Source organism: Sminthopsis crassicaudata, chromosome 2, assembly GCF_048593235.1.
Source record: "Sminthopsis crassicaudata isolate SCR6 chromosome 2, ASM4859323v1, whole genome shotgun sequence".
NCBI lineage: Eukaryota > Metazoa > Chordata > Mammalia > Dasyuromorphia > Dasyuridae > Sminthopsis > Sminthopsis crassicaudata.
In genome coordinates, this window is record NC_133618.1 from 532669088 (window position 1) to 532695042 (window position 25955).

At 34.0% G+C, this 25955-nt stretch overlaps 1 protein-coding gene across 2 annotated transcripts in view; it reads right to left on the reverse strand.

Moving 5' to 3' along the window:
- THSD4 (thrombospondin type 1 domain containing 4) overlaps positions 1-25955 on the reverse strand; it is a 934909-nt gene that overhangs the window by 162159 nt on the left and 746795 nt on the right. For both annotated transcript variants that reach the window (XM_074294657.1, XM_074294658.1), the window contains one exon: positions 2208-2412. In XM_074294657.1, the coding sequence (XP_074150758.1) occupies positions 2208-2412 (205 nt within the window). The remainder of the gene's footprint in view (positions 1-2207; positions 2413-25955) is intronic.

The window sequence follows — 25955 nt, forward strand, 5'->3', positions numbered from 1 at the left end:
GATCACAAAACTAGTAAGTGTCTATGGCTGGATTTGTACTCATAAAGATGAGTGTTCATGATTCTAAGCCCAGTGTTCTATATTCTGTACCAGCTCCAATTCCCTATTCTATTGTTTATGGATATTGAGGGGTAAAGATTTGCTCAAAGTTAAATAATTGAAAATATCAGAACTGGACTAGCCATTTTCTAAGCTCCCAAAGAAGCTGGCTTAGCCTCCTTTGAAGGAAGGGATTGTGTCCATAGGAAGGAGCCATGGAATCCCAACCCTGTGACCAAACTGTCATAATAGATGAGACCACATCATATTTAGTTGGATTCAGAGCAATCATGATCACTTACCCTAGTTCTATTTTAAACTATCACACTTACTGTCAGTCATCAAATAAATATTTATTAAGCATCTACTATGTGCCAGGCACTGTGCCAAAAGCTGAGGATAAAAATAAGAAAAAGAAATCCAGTCTTTGTACCCAAAGTGCTTACAATCTAATGGATGAAGACAATATACAAAAGGAATCTGAAAAACAGGAGAAGAAAGACGTCATGGGTTACCAAGCTGCGAATGAAAAATGGAGTCACCTAAAAAATTCTAAGCTTTTTATAAAGGAAGGCTTTGGGAGAAATTTATTGCTCTTGTCTCCCAGAGAAGTAACTGAAGTACTGAGAAAATATTGGGTATTAAAAGCTGAATCAATCTGCATGATGGTAAGATTTTAGGTGATAGGAATATATTGGGAAAAGGGATGATATTTATGGTATTTAAAAGAAGTAGAACCATTACTAGAAAAAGAAGAGTACTCTACACACTCCCTCCTTCCTCCACCTCAGGTGTACCTCTCACTCTATAAATCATAAAAACAAAACTACAATTGCTTTTGAAAATAGGTATGTCATTTGATTGCCCCACACTTTTATTCATCATCCATCTGATTTCCCAAAACAAAATACCTTTCTTTGGCCAATATTTCCCTATATATTTTGGTCCTTCCTGCTGATTAGTCTGTAAGTTTTTTGAGGACAGAGGCTATCTTACTTTTACATTTTTATATCCAGCACTTCACAGAGAATTTGGCACATCAGTGCTTAATAAAAGCTATTTCATCCAACCATTCCTTCTTTCCATTACTAATTTAGTTAAATCTTCGGATTCCTAACCACTGCTCTTTTCATTACATCTTGCTTCAGATAAATCCCCCTTTTTAAAAATGAAATATACTAGTTGGGAGTGCAAAGCTAAATGATTATGAAAGAAATGTAACAATTTTGTTTATGAAAATTAGAACATACTCCTTGATTGCATTAAAATCTAGAATGAGAGGATGAATAAGTAAATTAGCCAGTAACCAAAAAAAAAAAAAAAAAAAAACGAACCAGGTCCACAATGAGGCCACATGTAAGGATTGTTAGCACTTGTAGGACATTGCTTGCGAGTTGTTGCATTTCATAATTTATTTTACTAGTTACATTGAAATCCTCATATATAGTTATTCAACATGCTTTGCATAGTGATTAGATTTGATTTGTTTGCATTCAACCTCTTTATTCCACGTCCTCTGAAGTATTAGGTAAGGATCTCATCTGTAGGTAATTTTGTGAGCATATACTGTCAACATCTGAGGCATTTCCCAAACCTGCTCTACAGTGGTTTTGTTGACTTCTGCCCAAAGACCTGATGTCATAGGCAGACAAAGAAGAAATAGGAAAAAAAAAATCAATCCATCTTTCAGATCCCAAAGAACTGAAAGAAAAGATCATCAGCTGTTATCCCCTAAACCCCAAACTAAACCCCAAACTTAGTTATGCAGCCTCCCTTTCTTACTCAGGATGGGGAAATGACTTATACAGATACTCATTTCCTTAACTATGTCTCTCAAAACAAAAGAGGGCTGGTTTTAATACATAGATACTTTACATATGCCTGCTACAATTTTTTTCTCTTTTTCTTTTTTTTTTTTTTTTGTTTTTTAACATCATCCATTCAAATGTATAATACTAAGAAGAGAATTTAGAATAGAGATAGCTAAGTGGCAACTTTTGAGTTACTGCTTGCTGCCTAGAGAGACAAAAATATCCATCTGAGTCTGAGATAGAGGAGTGTGTTCTGATGTCTCCTTTGAATGCTAGTATAAACATCTTATTCTGGGTTGAGTATACCATCAAGCAATAGATCATTTTCCCTGAAGGAAAAAAAAAGAATAAACTTACCTAAGTAATTGTTGCTTTTATACATCTCAGTGATGTTAATTTTTGTGGCCCCTTGTGGTATTTCAACAACTCGGTGATAGCCTAGGCTGGTGAGAGTGTGTTTAAATACTCCTGACACAATCTGACAGCCTGTGTTGTCTCCTCCACAAATACCACATTTATCTACGACTTTGTCAGAGCCCAGGTAGTCATCACAGCCAATAGTCTGCAAATAGGAAGGGAAGAAAGACATTTGTAGTCATCAAATATACTTTCCTACAATATCAAGTTCATTCATTGAGGGAGGGGATAGGGACTCATGTGGCTTAAAAGATGCAACAAATTGAAAAGTTCTCAGTGATAGCTAAATCTCAATGCCCCTTTATCTCCATCATCCTCTCTATCCATTCAGCTTTTCCCTGTAGCAATCTTGCTTCCCCACAAGTTCCCATAAGACCAGAAGAACTGGGGAAGAGTGGGGGGACTTGGGTGATTTTGAAATTTCTATAAAACAATCTCCTTGGAACTAACATTAACATATGAACACACATACACACACACACTTATATGAACACAACCAAAGGCATTCACCATGACTAAGTCTATTTATTCAAGGAATTAAAGTCAATACAATTTTTAAAGTTTGAATTACTCTGATTACTGTGTCTCTGTAGAGCTGACCTCATATCCATATGAGCCCATACCATAAGCTTCAAGTCATTTTTCTAGATGCAAGACAGTATAGAAAAGCATAATATGAGGGCTCAAAGGCATAATATTAGGGCTAATCTGACGTGTATTTACAAAAGAGGGTGCTAAGGCACCTGGAAATGAAGTGACTTGCTTAGGGCCTCATATATTGTAGGTAGAAAAAGCGAGTATCAGTCAAAGATAGAAATTTATGTATCCTTGGTAAATGGCATGAATCATGATGTAAGGTCAAAAGTTGGGCCAAGGAGGTGAGGGAGACTGGTTACCTTCAAGGCAATTCCTAAAGCTTTTAACTGCTCACCACTGATAGGGATAGGCTCTGATTCTTAGGCTGAAAAAGGTTCTATGATATTGTCAGCACCCTCTAAATTTGGGTCCCTGGAGGAAAACTCTCATCACTTCACTGTAGTTATTGTTTGGATCAGAATTAGAATCCAGGTAATCCGAATCAAAATCTAATGGTTATTCTATCTATTATAGCAAGATGCTTTCAGGTCCTTGAATAACTTCATAGACTAAAGTCAATTTCTGAATAACAAAGAGTTGTTTGCCTTAAATAATTGAGTCTGTATTGACTTATCCTTAGTACTTAAGAAGAATTATGAAACTGTCTGCATCTCCTTCTTAATGAAGTTTTGGACCACTAATTCTGGCAGAAATATTATTTTTTATTTTTCACATACTTCTTGCTTTTCATGTAATTTTGAGACAAAAAATAACCCATATCAAAAATATTAAACTCTGGAATCAGAACCCAGTGACTTTTGTTCAAATGAATAATTTTTTAGGACTTGGAACTAAAATCATATAAAAATCCTCCCTCTTCTTTAAAATCTGAGAACATTCTCAATCAAATTTCAGTAGCAATGCATTCAGAAAACTAACTTGAGTTCTCTGATTCCATTAAACAATATAGAGTCTTTCAGTTAAGAGTTTCAAGTATCAGAGACTACAACTGAAGTTTCATCATGCAGAAAGGCATTCAGTATTTATCTTATGCCTAATGTTTAATTTACTTTATTTTTGTGTGCACAGAAATCTATCTTATTGCTTCCACATTTGTGAATGAACATTTGTCCAGTAGTGATAACCAGGATAGCTTTCCTAACTATCTCTCTGTAAAACATTATTTTTGACAGAAATAGAAACACCATCATTTCATGCCAAGATGTTCATCCCACATCCACTTTTTCTTCTAAAATCTACTTGTGTATTTTCCCTTCTCTCAAATATTTCTTCCCTGCTTTATGCACATGTTGAGAAGACAAGCCGTGGCATTTTCTGTAAATAAGTGTCAAGCTTTATGTATTTCTCATCTTTTTAAGCAATGGCTGCTCTTTAACATTTGCTAGTCAACTCACACAGATTATTTCATTTCAAATTCACAACACCTCTACAAAATACTACAGGTATCACAATCTTCATTTTACAGTGGAAGAAATTGAGACTGGAAGATGTACAATTTCTTGTCTACTCTCATCTAGCAAGTAAGAATCAAATAGGTCTGGAATCCAGGTCGTTCTAACCCTAGGTTTTATCTACTGCTATGCTGTGTTAGAATCTAATAAAAGAAGAAATCCAACATTGATTGAACAAGGGAGATTGTGATTCCTCTAGAAGATGAATGAGGTATACTCAGTCAATATTTAAATCTCTTATATGTTGTATGGGATCTCAGGGCTTATATTCCTACATATAAGTATCAACTGAGATATATTCATGAACTGAAGCTATTAAAAAAAAAAAGACATGAAACAAAAAATACTAGCTTTCTATACAGAAAGACCAAGTTCACGAATGTGCTAAACAATTTATCCCAGTGTCAGTGAGAGGTCATGTTTTACCATCACATGGTATAGTGGGACAGGATTTATAATGAGTTAGGAATCAGTGGTTCAAATAATAACTCTGTCTTCCTAACACTATAACCTCAGAAAGCTCACTTAAGCACCCGTAGTCTCACTTTCTGCATCTGTAGAAGAGAGGATTAGATTTGAAGACCTCTAAGGTCCTTTCCAGCTTCAAGCCTATGATCTTTTGCTTTCTCTTGAGAAGAACAATAAATCATATTTAGAAATTGTTTTATAGTATACAATACTTCTTTTCAACAATTCTGTAAGCAAGTTACACGAGTATCGTCTTTACATTTTCTGAAGAAACAAAGTGAGGCTCAGATAGATTAAACTATTTGCTGGTAGTTCAGTCCTGCCAATAGGTACCAAGCACAGGATTTAAAAGAAGGTGAAGGTTGAAAAGGAGAAATCACTGAGTCTGATACTCTTATTTTACAAGTATGGAAATAGGGGAAAATAGGGTAAATTGTTCATACAATTTTGCTAGTTGCCCTACCAAGGATTTAAAGCAAGATCCTTTGACTTTTCCTACAATACCATGTTGACTTTCTATGCACATGGAATCAGATGATCATACACCTAGAACTGGAAGGGACCTCAGGAGTCATCTTGTCCAAATCTTTATTTTCTATATAAGAAGGTGAAACTCAGAAAAGCTTTATGACTTGTTCACTATCACACATATCAGAATCCAGATTTGAATCAGGACCTCTGATTCCATAGTCAGTGTTCATCATGCTCACTATTATATGGAGACAGCTAGGTGGCTCAGTGGATAGAGCATAGGGTCAAGAGTCAGGAAAACCCGAGTTCAAATCCATTTCCAACTGTGTCACTGGGCAAGTCACTTAATCTCTATTTTCCTAATCTACTGCAGAAGGAAATGGCAAATAACTATAGTATCTTTGTTAAGAAAACCCCATATAGGGTCATGAAGAGTCAGACATGGTTCATCAACTGAACAACAACTATCATATAATCTTTGTAATGAGATAATTTACATTTTCTCCTATTTTTTTATTCTTTTGATTTGTTTTATTGTTTCTTGATGTCTCATGTAGCTATTAGCTTCTACTTGCCCAAATCTAATTTTTAAGGAATTTTTCCTTCCATTTGGCCAGTTCTATTTTTTAAGATCTTATTTTCTACTAAGTATTTAAAAGATGTTTGTGACCCTGATCAAATCATTTGATCTCTGTTTACCTTAGTCTCCTTAATTGTAATGGGGGATTAAAAAAAAAGTACCTATCGCCCATAGTAGTTGTGAGGATCAAATGAAAAGATATTTGTAAAGCACTTAGCACACTGCCTAACATATAATAGGCACTTAATAAATGCTTGTTTTCTTTTCTTCATCCTTTTTCTCAGCATCATGTTAGAAAAATAACGTGTGCCTCTTTCTCATATGTTCTTTTTTTTTTTTTTTTTTTTTTTTTTTTTGTAATCAAGTAATACCTGTTTATCCCATGCCTAAGAAGCAGTGTGGCCTAGTACATAGGGTGTTGCATTCTTGATATGGTCAGTGAAACTAACATTCGATAGGAGTGAGGCATAATATTAAAAGCACTGGACTGGACATCAGGAGACCCTGATTCTTGTCTCAATTCTGACACTGAATAGCTGTAGAAACAGCTAAGAAACAAACAAAGCCAAAAATAACAATTCATAAGGCTTTCAGGGCAAGATAGCAATTGAGTATGCATTTCATAAAACTGTTCGTAATTTGAAAGTGGGAAACAAAGGCTGAATATGAAAACAAAATTAATGTCATTTCTAACCAAATTATGTAAAGTCAAGTTGGTCAGAGACTAGTTTATCCTACTTGTAGGTTTAGATTCCAGCAGCTAGACCATAAAGCATGTGACTACATGAGGCTGGTTTTAGAATCACCTCCAAATTTTTTATCTTTATTTTTTATTTTGTTTGTTTGTATATTTATATTATTTATTTATTATTGTAATTATACATTATTTGATATCTCAACTGATTATTTATTTTATATGATTACTTAACAATTGTTAATAATTATTTATCTTAATTAATTTTGAATTGAATAATTTATTTATAGCACCTAAAAACACAGTCCCTTCACCTCTTGCTCCATATATCTCCTCCTAAGTGAAGACTCTTCCATTTTGGAGAGTTTTTCAACTTTCAAAGGAAAGTTGAGAGTTATAATGAAAGAAAGCAATCTTGCTTATATATCATGGAATAGTGGAAAGAATACTGGGTTTGGAGTAAAAAATTACAGCTTCCAGTCTTTACTCTGCCATTGACTGATACCTTGTATAAGTTATTTCAATTTTTCTGAACCTCAGAATGGATAGCATTCTTTCCCTTTCTACCTCAATGGATAGTTCTAAGAACCATATGAGAATGTATGTGAAAGTCCTTCATATACTATAAAATCTTCGATACATATGTAAACTATTATTATTAGTTCAAAAAAGCTTCTCTTCCTTCTCTGTACCTTCCCCATCCTTCTAAAACACCCAATAAAAATGGAGAAGAAAAACATCTTTACCAGGTATCATCATGTAACTGCAGTTCAAAGAGTAATTTATCTCTGAAATAAAGCCTATCAGACCAAACCTGGCTATTAGCCAGGGATCTTCAGTATTCTTCCAGTTATTTTTGCAACATGCTTTGGGAAAAACTTTACAAGTTGCAAGTTGACATTGGAGAAATTGAGCAAGAATTACACCCAATTGTGTGCCAAAATTAACTTCCATGTAATCTCCAGAGAAAAGTGAGAAGCAATCTGGATGAAATATACAGTGGTGAGCTTTGCAGGAACTCAGAGCTGTATATACAACAGAATGGGTCCAATGCCAGGCTCAGAGAACGATGAATTCTCAAATGGAAAACAGATGTCAATGTTTCAGTGTTGAAACAAACACAAGACTCAGAATCTCCAGTGAAGAGGAGTGATGGTCTAACTCTAAACAGCTAAAGTAATTTACCTCTGCTACCACATGACCATATCAAAAGGAAGGGAATAAAATTAAAAATAAGATTTATGAATATCTTTATTTTATTAATACCTCTTAATGACTTTTTATTATCTCTCCCTACTTTGTAATGAAGTAAAACTTTTAAGCAAAACTAACACAGATACCACACCCTAAATCATATGCAACGTGCTACCTTTTTAGCTCTCCACTTCTCTACTGAGCAGGAGAAAGGACAATTTTATCATATTTCTTCCTGTGCCAAAACTGCTTATTACAATTAATCTAAGCTTAGATGTCCCTCCTCTTTAGTGTTGTTTTCATTTACATTATTGAGCATATTGTTCTGCTTCTACTTTCTTTATTTAGTATAAATGGATATAATTGTTCTACCATTTATTAAATTCAGATTACTTGAAATGTTTTAGTACCTAAATTATACTAAAATATACAATAAGGCAGAAAATTTTATGTGTGATAGCCTTAAGCAATATGGCCAGGTGTAAAGAACACTAGGTTGAGAGTCATATGACTTGGTTCTATAACTGTGGCAAATTACTTCCCTTTTCTGAGACTGCATTTTCTTATCTGCATAAAAGAGAAAATTAAAATATACTATTTATTTCACAGGATTACCAGGCAGATCAAATGATAAAGTTTATGTAGTACTTTACAATTATAAAACCCTACAGAAATATTATTTCTTCTGATGGATGCGGCTCTTTTCAACAATGAGATCCATACTCAGTTCCCACAGTCCTCTCTCTGAATGTAGATGGCTCTCTCCTTCACAAGATCATTGGAATTAGCCTCAATCATCTCATTGTTGAAATGTTTCACTCTTTTTTTTTTGTTTTGCTTGCATTTTGTTTTTTGTTTTGAGTTGATTTTTTTGTGTGTGTGCAATTTGATAGTTGTATAAGTATGTATATACTGAATTACTTGCCATCTAGGGGAGAGGTAGGGGGAAGAGAGGGAAAAATTTGGAACACAAGGTTTTGCAAGGATCAGTGTTGAAAAATTACCCATGCATATGCTTTAAAAATAAAAAGTTATAATAAAAAATTAATATTATAACTGTTATCAACCATAATTACCACCACTACTACTAGAGTTATCTCTTTTACAACTTTCCCCATTGTGATTTTGATATATTGTGGAATGGAATAAGAAATTAGATTGGAATGTTCTGGAAATTCTAAAGAAGTCACTGAAAACACTCAATGGCTAACAGGTAACAGAAAAAGTTTAAAAACTCAGAAATGCATAAATATAGGCATAGTATTGTATAATATCAATAGAGTTTATCTTTAATACCATAATGATTCAGACTTCTTCTTTGGTACAAATGGAAAGCCAAAAAATTTTATATGGATTTTCCAGATTAGAAACCATATCCCTAATCCCAGTGTTGCTATGATGCTGCTACTGCTGCTAGTACTACTACAGGAAGAAACCTAGTAAACAAGGTTGTTGTGAACAATTTTTCTAAGAATATAGTGGTATTCTGAGTATCAATAACAACAATAATAAAAAGATAAGCAATATAGCTTAGAGATAGAGAGCCAATTTTGAGAATCAAAAGAATTTAGGTCTTGGACATATACTAGCTTTGGAATCCTAAATAAGTCATTTACACTCTTAGTCTACCTCAATTATCTCTCTAAAACTAAGCTGCAAAAGAATTGTGAATTTTCATTTACAAAGGGAATTTCCTCACAAGGAACTCTCCCTATCAATAAAGCCACAGGTCTGGATCTAGGACATATAATAATAATGATGATGATGAAAATAATGATAGATGATAATGATTATGATTGTTAATTTTTAACTTCATAAGGATGCTTTTGCATTACTTCTAAATGTATTATCTTAATTTCTTTTGAAATGGAGCAATCTATTTATAGGACTTCAAACATAGCCCACCTTCTGCTAGCTGCAAAGATTCTCTTCAAAGCAAGAGTTCTTTCATCTTGGATAGCATATTCAAGTATAAAGTGCAGAAAGAAGAATAAGAGTTGTGATGGAAACAATCAGTCTTGACTCTATACCATGGAGTAGTGAGATGAACTAGTAGCTGGTAGGCTAAAGCTTCAATAATAATTATTATTATTACTATAACATAATTAATAATAATAACAATAGTCATCACATCCCAGAACAATATTAAAGGTTTATGATAGATATATATCTTTTGACTGTTCAAACATAATTGCTATTGATTTGCTACTAGGTGAAACATGAAACAGTAAGACTCAGGAATAGAACCCAAATGGCCTCCAATGGGTGATTTCTTCACATTCTCAACTACTAATATAATGACAAAGAAGCACTGAACAAATGGCTGGGTCAAGCTAATTTATTTAAGTTAAGGGCTCAAAATAGCAAAACTGATCTCTTAGTTGCTGTCTGAAAATAAAGCCCATCTTTCTGGAACTTAGACTTAATGACAGATACAAATTTTGCAAAGAAAAAAAATTGCACAACATACTACTGCAGATTACAATATACTGTATACCACTTATGAATATCTAGAAAAACACAAGTGCTCAAAGTTATATAATAGAAACTGATTATTTTTCATTAAATAATAAATTCCCATACTACAAATATAAACTTCCAAATATTCTTCCAAATCGAACAAATAATTTTTTCAGGAACCATGGAGTCAGAAGTCTAAGAAAGGACTGCAAAGGAAATCTAGTTTTTTTTTTTTTTTTTTTACTTCATTTTACAGAAGAGGAAACAGAGGCCCAGGAAAGTTATGTAATGGACATTTCCAAAAGCATTAAAATTACAACTGGATCAAAGGCAAAACTTGAACCCAGGTTCTCTGATTCCAGAGCCAAAGTTAAAACTACTCCACATAATTGACCAGAGACAAAATTAACCTGCAAAAATTTAAGAAGTGCGTTTCAATAGATGTAGCCAAAGTAAATGTTCATGACCTCCAAACTATGTCGAACAAAAAGCTCTTTAACTATAGAGATTGAGCAGAAGAAATAAAATCCATGTGAATGGGAAGATGTACATGCCATCTCTGCATTCCTGTCTACTGTTAGAATGGTCCTGAAGACAATTACAAAACCTACTTTACCCAACTCAATGGTTCATCAAGCTCTAAACAAAAAAGAATAAATACAAAACAGAAAGCTACCTCAGAAATATTTCTATTTGTGCTTCACTGAACACAAAAAAGGAGAATAATTCTCATTGCTACCATAATGGTGATAATTATGATGATAATTCCAATAAGAGTGATAGCTAAATACTATTTGATCATTTGATGTTTGATTCCCCAAATAACAATAAACAATGATTCAGTAAGAGTTTATTTGGAAATCTTATTTTGGGGAAGCTTAATCCCCTGCAAAAGGATTCCAATGAAATCTGGAGATGAATACAAAAAACCTGTTGCCACCACCATCCAATTGCATCTTTATAAATAACTGTTCCAAAGAACTGGCACATAAGAAGGTCCTTTGCTCTCAACCCAAAGCCTTAAGGAACTTAGTTGGGTTTTCAGTTTTCCAAGTGCACAGAAGATAAGATGCAACAAATATGAAGAAGAAATGGGGGCATGGAATGCAGAAAGCCTCCAAGTCTGCTTCCTGGTACTCTACCCATGACAATTGCTGAAGAGGCTCCCTTCCTCAGCATAAAACTTGTTGTAGGTAGACACAAGGTTAGAATAACTTGCAGCTGACACTTGAAGGTGAAAGAGAAAATAAAATAAAATAAAATAAAATCTAAAGCAGCTATATAACAATGACAGTAGATGCTCATGAGAACTTGGAGTCATAAAATAAATTCTAAATGATTTTTTACATCCCCTTTAAGAAGAACATAAAGTATATGATATATTTTGGAAAAAAATTCACCAAAAACAGAAGCAAAATTGGATACTTGGAATGATAAGCTCTTGTTATCTCCAAAACAAAATAAAACAACCTCATACAGACTCAGACCTTAGAAAAATGGGGTATTGAATTTTACTGAGATAACCAAGCAGCTATTATTGAGAAATTGCTGAGAAATTTGTCTAGATCATAAAAATTTTAGGCTCTTAAACCCATTTCTGGCTTGGAGACCTCAGAGATGTTCTAATCCAATCTTCTGTTTTAAAGATGAGCAAACTGAGTCCTCCTTTACCCAGAGAGCCAAAATAGCTTGCTTTGTGTCATATAGGAATGAGTGACAAAGTTGGGAATCTGAATCCAAGTGCTCTGTCGGCACATCCAGAATTCTTTCTGGTGGTTATGCTGGTACAGGCTCCATTAAAACTCTTAATCTTCTTGGATTTGAATATGAGCTTGAAGTCTTTGTCACTTACTAACTGTGTGATTCTAGGCCATCTTATTTCTGTCAAAGGTGGAAGAAAATTGGACTAGATGTCATCTAAGGCCCATCTTGGTTCTGCAAACACAATCGTTTGATCATTTAACCAGGTATATTAAGAATTATAGCATTTTTCAAAATTCTAATTCTAATAATCAAATCAATCACTAGAGTTAACTCATGAAAACACTAATGTAATTTTTTTTCCTGTTAAGGCAAATGAATAGGAATAAAAAATAAAATAATTTCCCCTAAAACATCCCACAGAGATGAAGCAAAACACTTAAAAATAACAATGAAAATTTGGCTAGGTGATCCTATGGATGGAGAATTGGCCTGGAATCAGGAAAATCTAAGTTCCCAACCTTAGATACTTACTAGCTTTGTGACCATGGTTGTTACTTGACTCCTGTTTGCTTTTGGGGATAATAATATCACCCTCTCCCTTATCATGAGGATCAAATGAGAGATAAAAATTATAAAGTACTTGGCACATAGTAAGTGCTATATAAATATGTGTATGTGTACACACACATGAGTTAGTTTATATTAGTTTATATATAATAGTTTTAATAATAATAGTTATAATAATTTAATTAATGATGCTATAGCTAATAGCTATTAATATATAGTAATATAGGTATTATATGAAGCTAATATATTAGCTATATATTTGTACATATATACATGCATACACATACATACATACATAGCATAAGCTATGTATAAAGCACTATGCTAGGATAAAGTCATAAACAACACTTTCTCTCAAAGAACTTATAGTCTAATGAGTATATTCAAAAATGCCATATTAGATATTTGAACAAATAACTAGACAACGAGGCAGAGTAGGAGAGGGTTAAAGGAAGCATTCAGATGAAATGCCAGGAGAGATATGAGGAGGGAGAAATCATAATGAGCTAAGGAAATCAGGTAAAGCTGTTATGACAGAGGTGGCCCCTAAACTGGCCCACAAAAAAGGTAAGAATTTTAATCTAATCCACATGACAGACCAAAAGTACAGTACAGTAGAAAGGGCACTGATTCTGGAATTGAATGAGTTCAAATCCTATTTTTAATATTTATTATATTTGTGACTATAGATAGCAACATAACAGCAACTTAACAGCAGATAGCCAACCATCCTGGGCCTCCATTTCTTCAGTCACGGAAGGAGAAAGTTGGACCAGATGGCTTCTGTGTGTTCCTTTCTGATTAGATCTATGATCTTATAGCCCCCTTCAGTATCTTCTCCAGACTAAAATTATCAGGAAACTTAAACTAATCTTTACATAGTATAGATACATTTATCTCCCCATCCTGATACATATTTCACCTACAATACAGTATCCAGAAAACAATAGTGTTCTAGATGTGGTCTGAACAGTGTAGAGAATCATCAAATTCTTGTCTTCCTCATTCTGAACACTCTATCTTTTTAATGCAGATTAAGATCACATTTAAATATTAGCATTTTGGTTGCCACATTAAATTATAGACTCATAATGAATTTATAATCACCCTGAATCCCCAGATATTCATGTCTGCCCTATTTTATATGATATGAACTAGAATGTAATGGTAACTAACACCACTGGCAATGAATAAATGAAAAAAAAAAAATTAGCACTAGCTATGGCCAGTGATTTTACTAAGCCCTGGATAAAAATACAAAAGGTAAGATAATTTCTGCCCTTAAGGAGCATACATTCTAATAGGGGTGGGGAGCAAAGAGAGAAGTTGTGGCTATGGAAGAGAAATACATTTTAGGGAGTTACAGATAAATCTATAGGATAGTAAATTGACATGCCCATAGCTGAGCAAGAGATAAAGGAGGGCAGAGATAAGGTATATGCATGTGGTAAGGAAGGTGGCAAAATGACCTTGGTGGATAGCTGGATGGAATGCAAAATACAGTATATTCTGATATGAAATTGTATTGATATAATGTGTTGGACAAGTTAGCCCTTATTCAGTGATCAAATAAATCATCTCAGCCTTGGGGTAGAAACTACAAAGCTGAGTAGATTAACTTTCTCAAGCTCTACAGATGAGTAGTATGAATAAGTAGCACCTATGGGTACATATTTTTTGAGTTACTCTGTGCAGAGTAAAGAATCAAAAGATAAAGACTCAAGTATGACTCTGATGCTAAGTAGTTATGTGATTTTCAATAAATCACTTTGCCATTCGGTACACCAGTATCTTCCATCTATAAAGTGATCCTTAGCTACTTTTTAAACTCAGTGGCAGTTTGTATGTGCCACAATAATCCTAGAATAAAGAATCTTGTGGTAGATAAATCTGTGCTAATCACCAAGATGTACTTGTCTTACAATAAATAGAATTTATTATAATAAATGGAATTTATTATAAGCACTCCAAGAGAATAAAGTGACAAAGTTATTGATCTAAGGCACAAAACTGATTCACAGAATGAAGGGAATTCTGGTTTCCTTAATGAAGGCAACTATAAAAATGAGCAGCCTGGTTTTAATCAAGTTTAAGGCAATGAGATCTCTCTGCTATATGAGAAAAAAAAAACACTTTTCTGTATGACTTGGTTGTTGGAAAACGTTGTCCTTAGTGTATGGATAAAGTTGAGTGAGTCTCATAGTATGACTATGAGACTGCTACAGCAATGTTGATAAATCTGACCAACAAGGCCCTAGAGAGAAATATTTTTCACTACTAAGGTAGTGAGAGGGTAGTTTCACCCCCTGAAGTAATGATCATGAATCAAGGATGCTCATTTCAGGCCAAGGGGCCAAAGTTTCTATTTTTACTTAGAAATTGGAATTTTAAGCATTTGAAATTGTAGTAGGGGTCAAGCATTTGAATAAGTAAAAGTTAATTAGGGTTACTTTTAAATAGATGTGTGTATTGTAAACCCTTGAAAAGAGATATTATAAGGGAATATAATATCTAAGACAGTCAAAAAGACCTTTAATTTGGCTAGCTGCAAACCTAGGAGATGATTACATATAAATCTCTTCTCATTCCTTTCCTCAATTCCCTATTGAATTCCTATCCATCAATGTAAAGCCCAGGATAAACATCTGCTCAATTAAAAAAAAAAAAAAAAGTTTTCTCTATCTTTCCCACTCCCTAACAGATGATGATGTTATACTGACGAACTCCATGTATCATTTTGGTTACAATATGCTATCTATTTATTCTGTATTATTTTAATTACTTGTATATATTTCACCCTCTCACTCCAGACTTTACACTCCTCAAGAGCAGAGACCATGTCCTATCAAATCTCTTTCCTAGTACTTAACATCTTTCTCTTTATACAAATATAGTCTTGTGTCAGCCTCTTCTCCCTTTGTCCCAAACAGAAAATAGGTCAAATGTCAAATGAGTTGTCTACTCAAATAATACTATAACAATGAAAAGTATAATAAATATACTGGAATGCATGTTTGTCTTTTTTTTTTTTTTTTTTTTTTTTGCTAGGCAATTGGGGTTAAGTGGCTTGCCTAGGGAAACACAGTATCAAGCATCCAAAGCTGGATTTGAACTCCCAAGCCAGGGCTCTATCCACTGTGCCTCCTAGCTGTCCCCGCCCCCATGTTTGAAAATATTAAGCATATTAACTACATGCTACCTGAGAAAACTCTGGCAAGTCACTTGATCTCTCTGTAAATTATAAAATGAGGGAAATAAAATATTCCTTCTAGTTATAAAGCTATAATTCTGTGATCCTATGACATCTAATATTTCTTTAAATTCTAAAGTTCTGTAATTCTCTAAAGTGGGGTTTTTTCAAATTTAATATAAATAAAATAGAGGTCCAAGAATGGCAGCACATGCCAGTAATCTATGTTTCTGGGAGAAAGTAGGGCAGGTAGCTCACTTAAATTTGTGGGTTCTAAACCCTAGTTGGTTTAAAACTAATCAGTGTCCATTCCAAGTCTGGCACCTATATATATATATATATATATATGCATATGCATAGTGAGCTCCAATGAGTGGAGGGCTTAATTAGCCTCTGTCTGGAAAAAAAAAGAGCAAGTTAAAGCACCCAAAGTCAGCAGAACTGAGATCTAGTTTGAAAGTTACCCTTGTATAACTTACCTAAGAAAAGGAGACCTAGCACTCAATGAATAAATGAATCAGTTTCTTAACAATAGTGAGATTAATTTCATAATAGCTGAAGATATAAAGCTGCTGAGGGAAAAACACACACAAACACACACACACACACACACACACGCACACACTCACACACACATAGACACACTTATCTAGGACACTTTAGTCCAAAGAAATGAAAAAAAAAAAACCCAAAATAAAACCAACCAATGTTTTATAGAAACAAAAAAGATAATATAGGCATTTATTATGTATTTACTGTGTACCAGGAATTGATATATTATAGGTAAAAGCAGGTAAGAAATTTATTGCCTCTCTGGAGATCAAGAGACTTGAGTTGTCCTTAGAAGAATTTCTAAATCTATTCATTCTCTGGTTGATGTTACTGTCTGATCTATGTTCTATTGTCTCATCTCTCTAAAATCTTTATGAGCATGATGCAACAAGACAGATGAAAAAATATATATATAAGAGTAGAAAAGGCAGACTTTCATAGATGATTTTCCTCAGAAAACTGCTTTTAGGATAATAGGATGATGAACTTGAGTGAGAAGGAAATTTTGTAGACCATCCAGTCCAGCCATTTTACAGATGAGAGCAATGGGGACCAAAGTGATGAAAGGGATGGGACCAAGAGAACACAGGTTTGGGATTTTGGGGAAAAAAAATTCAGTCATCTTTCTACTTGTAGAACACATGTGCATGACAGAAAGATCATACAAAGGAAACACAGATAACCTTATACAAATTGTTTACTTATTAAAAGGAGGAATGGTAGTGCTTGGCTTTATAAAGCAAGAGGATAGCTTCTCCTTTATGTGTGTCCCTCAAGAAAATAATAAATTCATATTAGGTTATCTTTGATAGAGACTATATAGTCTAACTCTGTCAACTGTGTTGGTTGAGGACAACATTTGTATTCTACATCATAGGATAATCATAAATATGAAATGAAATAATATATGTCAAAACCCTATACACAGTATAATAAGTGGCACACACACATACACATACACACACACACACATATATATATATATGTACATATATATATATATGTAAAAGAGAGAGTGTGTGTGCAAGAAAATAGACAGAGGGAGAGATAGAGAGAGGGAGAATGAGAGAATAAGGGAGAGAGAGAGAGAAAGACAGAGAGACACAGAATGAGAACTTTAAGGGCAGCTAGGGGATCCTGGAATTGGGAGAAGTTCAAATCTGACCTCAGATACTTACTAGCTATATGACTTTGAGCAAGTCATTTAATCCTATCTGCCTTAATTCATCATATATAAAATGAGCTGGAGAAGAAAATGGAAAATCACTTTATTATCTTTGTCAAGGAATTCCCAAATGAGGTCATGAATAATCTAAATGAATAGTCATGAACAGGAATGAAAACAACTGAACAACAAGAAAATTATACTGTAACCTTTGCAAACCTCTTTCAGTCTTAGCAAGGATCCCAGGAAATAAGCTACTGCATATACTATAGGAATTATCCTCATTCTACAGATAAGGAAATCAAGGCTCATATAAATAAAATGAAAAATATCTGAGACAGGATTAGAACACACTCTTATCAGTATAGCACATTGCCAAACATAAGCAATTCTCTAACTTTTTTATTAAAAGTTTAGGTCAATAAGTAGTAAAGTTTGTTCAGGGTATCTCAATAGTAAGAAATGTATCTTAGATGTAATAGGGGATGTGTGTACATAATATCTGAACACCAGAGTCTGGGATATCTGAAAGTTGGCAAGAAAGAATGACTCCAAAAAACCAGATTTGAATTCTTATCCTAGGGTGAAAGTTGTTTACTCTTGCTCTGTTTAATCCAGTCTTTTGAATGCTAAATAGCCCAGGGCCTAACAGCTTCAATCACATCCAAGAGGAAGTGACAGGATTAGAGAGGAATACCCTCTGGTTGAGATGCCAGTATTCCTCACACCCTACATCCCTGACTTTTATATGTTTCTCCACAAGATGGCACTTACAAACCCTGTATCAAGGGGGTAATCAAACCAACTAAGCAATTGTTTTGGGAAAAAGCAGCAAAGATGCCTAAAGACAATTAGAAACAAATGCACAAGATTTGATTCACAGAATTGTATACTTTTAGGGTAAAAATTAATTTACAACTAAGCACTTTGTGTTAAGCCCTAGACCAGGGGATTTAGAATGAGTTCTTTAATATCATTGACATTTTTTTTTTTTTTAGCTTATGTACATTTTTGGGATGAATGATTTTCTATTCTATGGAGAATGAGAAATAAAATGCATCAATGGGTTAAAATCGAGGGAATGGAAATGTCTTAATAAGTCATTGACTCTTTTCCATGGGGACAGAAGAGATGATCTGTGTAGTTTACATATTGGAGTTTACATATTGGAAAAAAGTGAGAGCTAAAATGGAAATCTCTAAACACCAAGCACAGTTATTTAGACAAGAACTCATGAGAAAGAGAATGACATATTGAAGTGCTGTTTAATGAAGACTCATCTGACATCTGCTATGCTTCAGAAGGTAGAACTGGAAAATTTGATTAGAAGCTATAGAGGACAGAAATAGCATGATATAAAGAATAGCTTCCTAAAGATTACAACATTTCTTATAAGTGGAATGGGATTTATGCCGAACTGTAACAAATTCCCCTTCACTTGAGGCCTTCCTGTGAAGTTGGATTGACCATTACTAGGAAAGTTATAGAAAGAATTTTGATCAAATAAGTCTGCCCCTGAATCCCTTCCAATTCAGGTTAAATGATTATGATATCTCTAGCCCTGCAACTTTCTGGGTTTCTGGAGGACAGCAAAGTGACACAGGGGATAGAGTGCCAGCCCTGAAATCCAGCCTTGGATACTTATTAGCTGTGTGATCCTGGATAAATCACTTATCCCTGTCTTCCTCAATTTCCTCATCTATAAAATAAGTTAGAAAAGAAAATGGCAAACCATTCTAATACCTTTGCCAAGAAAATCCTAGGTGGGGTAACAAATAATTGGACATGACTGAAGAGATTAAACCACAAGATTTCTGGAAGGGGAAGCATATACTAACGCTTCTTAGCTTCTATGTGGTGGTCACTTGTGGTATAATAATTCTCTAGTTTAAAATTCATTTTCATCCAGATAGCAGTATAGTCCAGAGGAGAAAAAAAAGACACTGGGATGTCACCTATGGCTTCAGGTTCAAATCCCACTTCTATTACAACGTGTGTTATTTTAATTAAGTCACAATCAATTGGGACCTCAGTTTCTTCACACATAAGTTGAGGAAGTTGGGTTAGATAGTATCTAAGATAAGTTATAGTAGGCATCCACAATCTTCTTCCTTTAAGGTTCATATTCCTTGTTACAACTTCTCCCCACCCCCAACTTGTCTTTTTATGCTTTTACAAGTAATTAGTCAATGAACTTAGTCTTAAGTATCCTTTATATAATTCCTTGAGTTCTCCTTGATAGAGGCTACCATAGTCTATGTCAGCAATATTAGTAAGGGACAGCATTTGTACTCTATCTCATAGGATGGTGAAGTAGACAAGATGAAGACTCACCCTTCATCAGTGACATGTTTGGATGTGAACTTGGTTTGATCAATTCTACATAATTATTGGGCAAAGTCTGAGCCTAGTTTTCCCAGGGACCAAGGTGATAGGGCAGTGTGAACCTGAGGAAATACATATCTTAGTTTGATTATTGTTTTATCTTCAATGTTGATATCATTTTGCAAAAGCTCATCAGTATTAATTAGTTAAATGAAACTGGGGCATTAGTCATTTGTGGCTAACATTGTGGGGGGCATTCAGCGAAGGTATTAATCAAACAGATTAGACCCCTAAGGGGTCTAATTAAACCCCTAAGGGACACTCCTAGAATCCTGAAAGGAGCTGTTGCCAGTCTGGTTTTAGTATACTGAGCTTACTACATATGTACTTACTGTCTATACTCATTAAACATATAATTATGTCTCTAAAGAGTCTTCTCTTTGCTCCTTGTCACCTTTATTCTTTTACAGATTACAATTAATTACTCCTTTAATTTAACTATTTCTCTTCTAACTTCTTCATCCTTTTTCCATCTATATTTTCTACTAACCACTGTATTCATTGCGATTAGATTTCTTGGGTCTTAAAAGCCTTCTTAAATCACTATTACATGTTCTTTGCTCATAAGCAATTTTGGAAAGAAACAAAGTTTTCCTGCCCTTGCTTATGTCTCTTAACACATTTAATTTTCCCCTTCCATCCTGAATTTGCTCAGCCTCTGAAGTTCTCAGTCAGATTTCCCAGCTTTTGAGAAATTTATTTCAGCTTTTACCACTGCCGAAAAGACAGTATAGTTAGCTCCCTACTAACTGATGGGTTGTTCCAGAAGGTCATTTGTAAGCTGGTTCTTTGGAACTCACAGTGCATTTTTCTCCCATAGAAACAAGGTCATAAATTGTGCTTTAGTTCTCAGGTCAGCCCACAAAACCTATTAACCCATATTGTAATTGAACTATAGTACATCAAGTGGTATAGAATCAAAGAAATATGTGCAGCATTGTTTCCATGGGAAAATCCCATCTGAGTCCCAACTTAGCATGCCAAGAACACAATCTGTTGTAGTTCCTAAAGTGAGAATGAGAATCTATGGGGTCAGGGTCTCTAGAATCTGTGGTGACAACTTCCACAGCAGGGGTGGAGAAAGCTCCAACCACACTAGATCGGAATGGGGCCGGACTTGATCAGACTTTCCCAAATACTACTTTAAAGCAAATAGTTACTCATCTGCAAGACACTGACCAAGAAAGATCCTTGTGAAGAAAATCTATAAAGTTCAAAAAGTGACTCCTTTTGGTGTGTTCTCTTTGTGTTCTGATGTCCCTGTTTCCCTAGTTTCTGTTGCTTGAGTTCTGAGGGTATAAAGGGAAGAGTAATATAGTATGGAATTTATATATTTTGCCATCTTTGGGAGTGAATGGTTTAAGGAACACTGGATTAAATAATCTCAAAGGTCCCTTTCAGCAATAACATTTTATAATTTTATAGTAGTTTATCATATATACAGGCCAATTACTTTTAAGATTGTCTTAACTAATGCTTTTTAAAGAAAAATACTTTTTATATATATAAACAGATCCTTCCTTCAAGGCACATTGTTATAACATTGAATAGTCTCTTGCTCATTTATAACTTTTATACCATTACACCTATGGAACAAATTGTTCCCTATAATATACTTTTCCCTAATATAATGTTCCTCCACAAACAATTCTTTATGTTAAGTAGATATGTCTATACAGTCCGTTTTTAAGTTGAATATTACTAAATTGAGTTGCTTAAATATTTCATTTTATGTGTTATAATCTCTATTCTTTCTTACTTAGCATCTCATCTGGACTACTTCCCCAACTTGTACTCATATACATAGGTTAGATCACCAGAGGGCTACTGTTACTTTTGGGTTATAGAAGTACCCTATGTGCACCCACTCTTAATATCATTTGAGATTTTATTGGTGTATTTTACTTTAATAGTCAGTCAATAGACACAACAAAGTCTTAGCAAAGTCATTTATTAAAGTGGTGTAGTAAAAATAGTTGCTACATTTCCTTCATAAACTTGCAGTATACTCTAATAATACAAGTAACACATATAAGAAAAGGGGATTAAACCCATACTACAATAATTATTGAGGCATATGTGAAATAAATACATGTAGCCAAAACTACTCATACTTTCAGTAGTGTTAAGCTTTTTTAACTAAGCCAGTTAATTCCTACTATTTTAAGAATCTAGTTTTATGAAAGGGCTAATTTCTATACTCCTGTTCTTAATCTGACCCATTTCTCCTATGAAGTTCTTCACAATGCTCCATTTACCTCTCACTCTCAGACCAGGATCCTTTTTGGTCAGGTTATTCAGCTATGCTCTTAGGATACACTCCTCGTAGAGAATACAATTATCCCCATTCCACTTAAAATTTTTAAAAGATGCTATATCTAAATACCTTCTTTAAGTAGGAGCCTTTTTGTTGAATCCAAATCAGGTGTTAAATAGTCTTTAATCAATTTCAAAGCAGTAAAGGCCATTGGATGAAATGAAATGATACTACAGAGAAAATTTATGGCAATTGCTTGAAAAACCCCCATTATGCTCTGTAAGGATTATATAAAATAGCAAGCCAGTTTGGAAGCTAGAATTTGAGATATTGGTCAACTTTAGAGAGAGAGAGTGGTTCCACTTGAACTAGTAAAGAGAGAATTACTTGCAGGGAAAAGAGAAGATCAATATTTCTCCTTTCTTCTGGGCTAAGGTATGAAAATATAAACATCAAAAAGTTAAAGAATTTGGACTTTTCATCAGCATCTTAACAACATCAACAAAATGAGTATTGAATTGGGAGGTGAAGACAAACTAGATTCCCTAATGAAAGGAAGCTTTAGTACTACACAAGAAGAACAGAAGAATCTTTGCCTAATGGCATTGTCATGAAAGCCCCCTAAAAGGCATCCAGGATTAATGAGTTACATTATTTTTACAGATACTCTGTAGGAGCTGTAGTCTTCCTCCAAATCTCACAAAGTTTTCCCAATAGTCTTGTCACTCATCTTATTCACTACTTATAAATATTTCTCTAAAACAAATTCAATTTATTATATGATTTAGATGTGAAGAGCTAAAACTGAAATTCAGGATTTTTGACTTATAACACTATTCCCAGAATCACTAAAACTTAAAATTTTCAGAGTTGGAAGGAACTCTGTTGGAAGGTTATTGAATCCAACCCAAACCCCAGAAGAATCCTCTTTATAACATACCTGACAAGAAATTATGTAACTTGCTCTTGAACCCATTTTTCAAAATTTCCTAACGTGTAGTATGTATGGTATGTGGGTATGTGTGTATGTGTGTTGTCCATGTAGATTAGATATGGGGTCTAGATGTGATTCCCAAAGATGTATGAATAGACATCTCTAGAGTCTTCTCCTCACTCTTTTCCAAGAGAGATTTTGATTTTTGCTAGAAAGAGAAGATGTTTGCCAGAGACTAAGTGTTCTGTTTTCCTCTGTTTTTCTGAAGATATCAGGTTTGAATTTTATTCATCTGTTCCCTCTCCAAGTGCTGTTAGTTTAGGGGAAACTGTTTTGGTTCAAACTAAACCCTCAATTGCTGTCCTATGTTAGGGAAGAAATATCCCAAAGGATATATAGAAGATGACTCCTTTTCTGCCAAATGTCTGTTACACAAAGATCACATTTAGAAAATAGCAAATAAAGTCATTTATCCAAGCCAAGAGAAAATACAAATCAGAGAAGATTTACAAATGAGAATAGAGCAGACAGTAGACAGTGAATAAGCTCTCCCATTGTTGTGGGAGAGCTCAACTAGGAGAGAAAGTCCCAACCTTACCCAAGAGGAAATTCCCCAAAGTTTCTAGTACAATAAGTTGTAGATATGGTCAAAATTGACATAGCATCTCCTTAAAAGTATACTTTTTTTTTTGTTGGTGGTGGTAGTGTTTTCAATATAAAACTGTTGAAAGGATATAAAAATACTACACTTAAAGAAGAAAAAAATTAGTTCATGAGGCCATCCGTTACAGATTTATTTATTATAATTATTCCTTACTTTAGCCAGCTAATTCCTACTACTTCAAGAATTTAGTTTTATGAAAGGGCTAATTTCTATACTCCTATTTTTAATATGACCCATTTCTGGAAGCTGCCTAACTTCTATATGGTTTTCCTTCATTTCTACCTTTGCCTTGTAACTAGATTTCTTCTTTGTTTTTCCTCCCAGGAAGAAGAACAATTAAAGAATTAAAAGTAAAATAAAAAATTCTCTGTTTTCTACCACTCAAAATTTCTGCAATTCTTTTACAGTTGCAAACAGTTAAAATGGCAACACTTCTCTCCATAATTCATGTTTTCCCTTCTTTTCGAAATTAACTTTATATTCTGTTCTCTCAGTTTGCCTCATATTTCTTCAGTCTAAAACTTGAATGAATACCCAGTTATCCATCCCCTACTGGAAGATTCTATGTCTTCCCAAGATTTTTCCAATTATAAACTCTTGATATTCTATCTCCTTCAATCCTTCCCACTTTAGTTGGTCTTTCCTCATCTAAATGTCCCTACCAGCAAACAATCCTCAATTAATTAACTACTAGTATCTACTCAATGAGGTACATTTTTTTAAAGTTAACAAAATTACTTTTCAATTCCTTCTTTTTGGAAGACGCCCCAAAAAGACCTTTTATTATATAGAGGACTTAAACCACAATTTGAAAAAAAGGAAGCTTTGTAAATGGAATTTAGTTTTCAGAAACTCAAGGACTAATTTCCAAAAGGTAGAAATTAGTGCATATAAATCTGGGTTTAGAAACAGGGAGAACTTCATTCAAGTCCAGCTTTTGATGCGTACTAACTTCATGAACCTTGAAGTAATTTAACTTCTGAGTACCTCAGGCAACAATCTTCAGTTTTTCTATTAGTTTGGAGCCTATAGAAATTCCCCAGGATAATCTATACTACTGTATAGTAATGCTCAAAGGTAAAAAACAAACAAACAAACAAAAAAAAAACACCAACAACAAAGATTGACTTGAAAATGGAAATCCTTCAACTAAACTCATCCTTAACTTGATCACATAAGTCTACAGAGAGAGATATAGTTTACTAATGGCTTATCTTACTGTCTTTCTTGTGGCCTGCTGGGTTCATCTGAAAGATTCTTGCCTACTGAAAGACTGAATAGACCCAAAGTGGCATTTTATAGCTGGAAAACAAGGAGATGAAAATTTCCACACGAATGACTTTCAATTCTGTTGGCAAATTGCATTGATCCCTTACCTCGAAGGGTAAATAAAGACTAATGTATATTCTTGATGTCAAAGATCCAATTTTCCCATTACATACAGTCACTGGAAACTGTAATTGCTGGAATAAAGAAGACTTGGCTAAAGCAGAGTGATACTTCAGATTTACAAGTATGCTGTCTTCTCTATGGAATTTTATCCCACAAAAGATAGGTTTGGTTTGTGTCTGTTATAAGTAAATTATATAACAAATGGAATGCTTTCCATAATAAAATTACATTGGCTCCCAAGTCTTTCCACTAGACATAGCATCACAGAATTATATAATGTTAGTGTTAAAAAAAGGAATCTAGAATATTCATTTGGTCAAATTTCCTTACCAGGAGAGTAATCCTCTTTATAATAATAACAATAGCCTAGTAGAAGCCATTAAAACCAGATGGGAATAGAACAAGGGACATGTCATTCCCCTTATCCTGATTCCCTCTGTGCTTTCAGAAGATGTTTCCATCTCAATACTCTTTTTCAATAAAGTAAAAACAGACACTTTTTGAATTTGTGCAACAATATGGAGAACATTTAATATATAAGAGTAATAGCAGATAGTATTTTGTCCTCACTCCATCTGAATTTCATCAAAAAGGTTTGAACAAATGATATAATAACCATTTATAGATTACACATCATTGCAGGTTGCAAAAATTAGCACCTACCAGTTACTAGAAAAACACAACCTGGTGGCCAGAACGAAGTATCTGAAATTTAATATTTTAAGAAACCAACAGAAAACAAATTTCTGATGAAGACTTAAAAATATATTAGAAGTTGACAAATAAACCATAATGGAATGAGAATATTATCTCACAAAAATATAAGAATGATATTTTTAATAAATGCATTCCCTCCAACATCATCTCCCCTTTATCTTACATAGATTTTGTATACTTGTAGTTAGTTATCTGTATGCTGTTGATTAGATTGTGAATTTAAGTGCAGGGACTACTTTTTGTTTT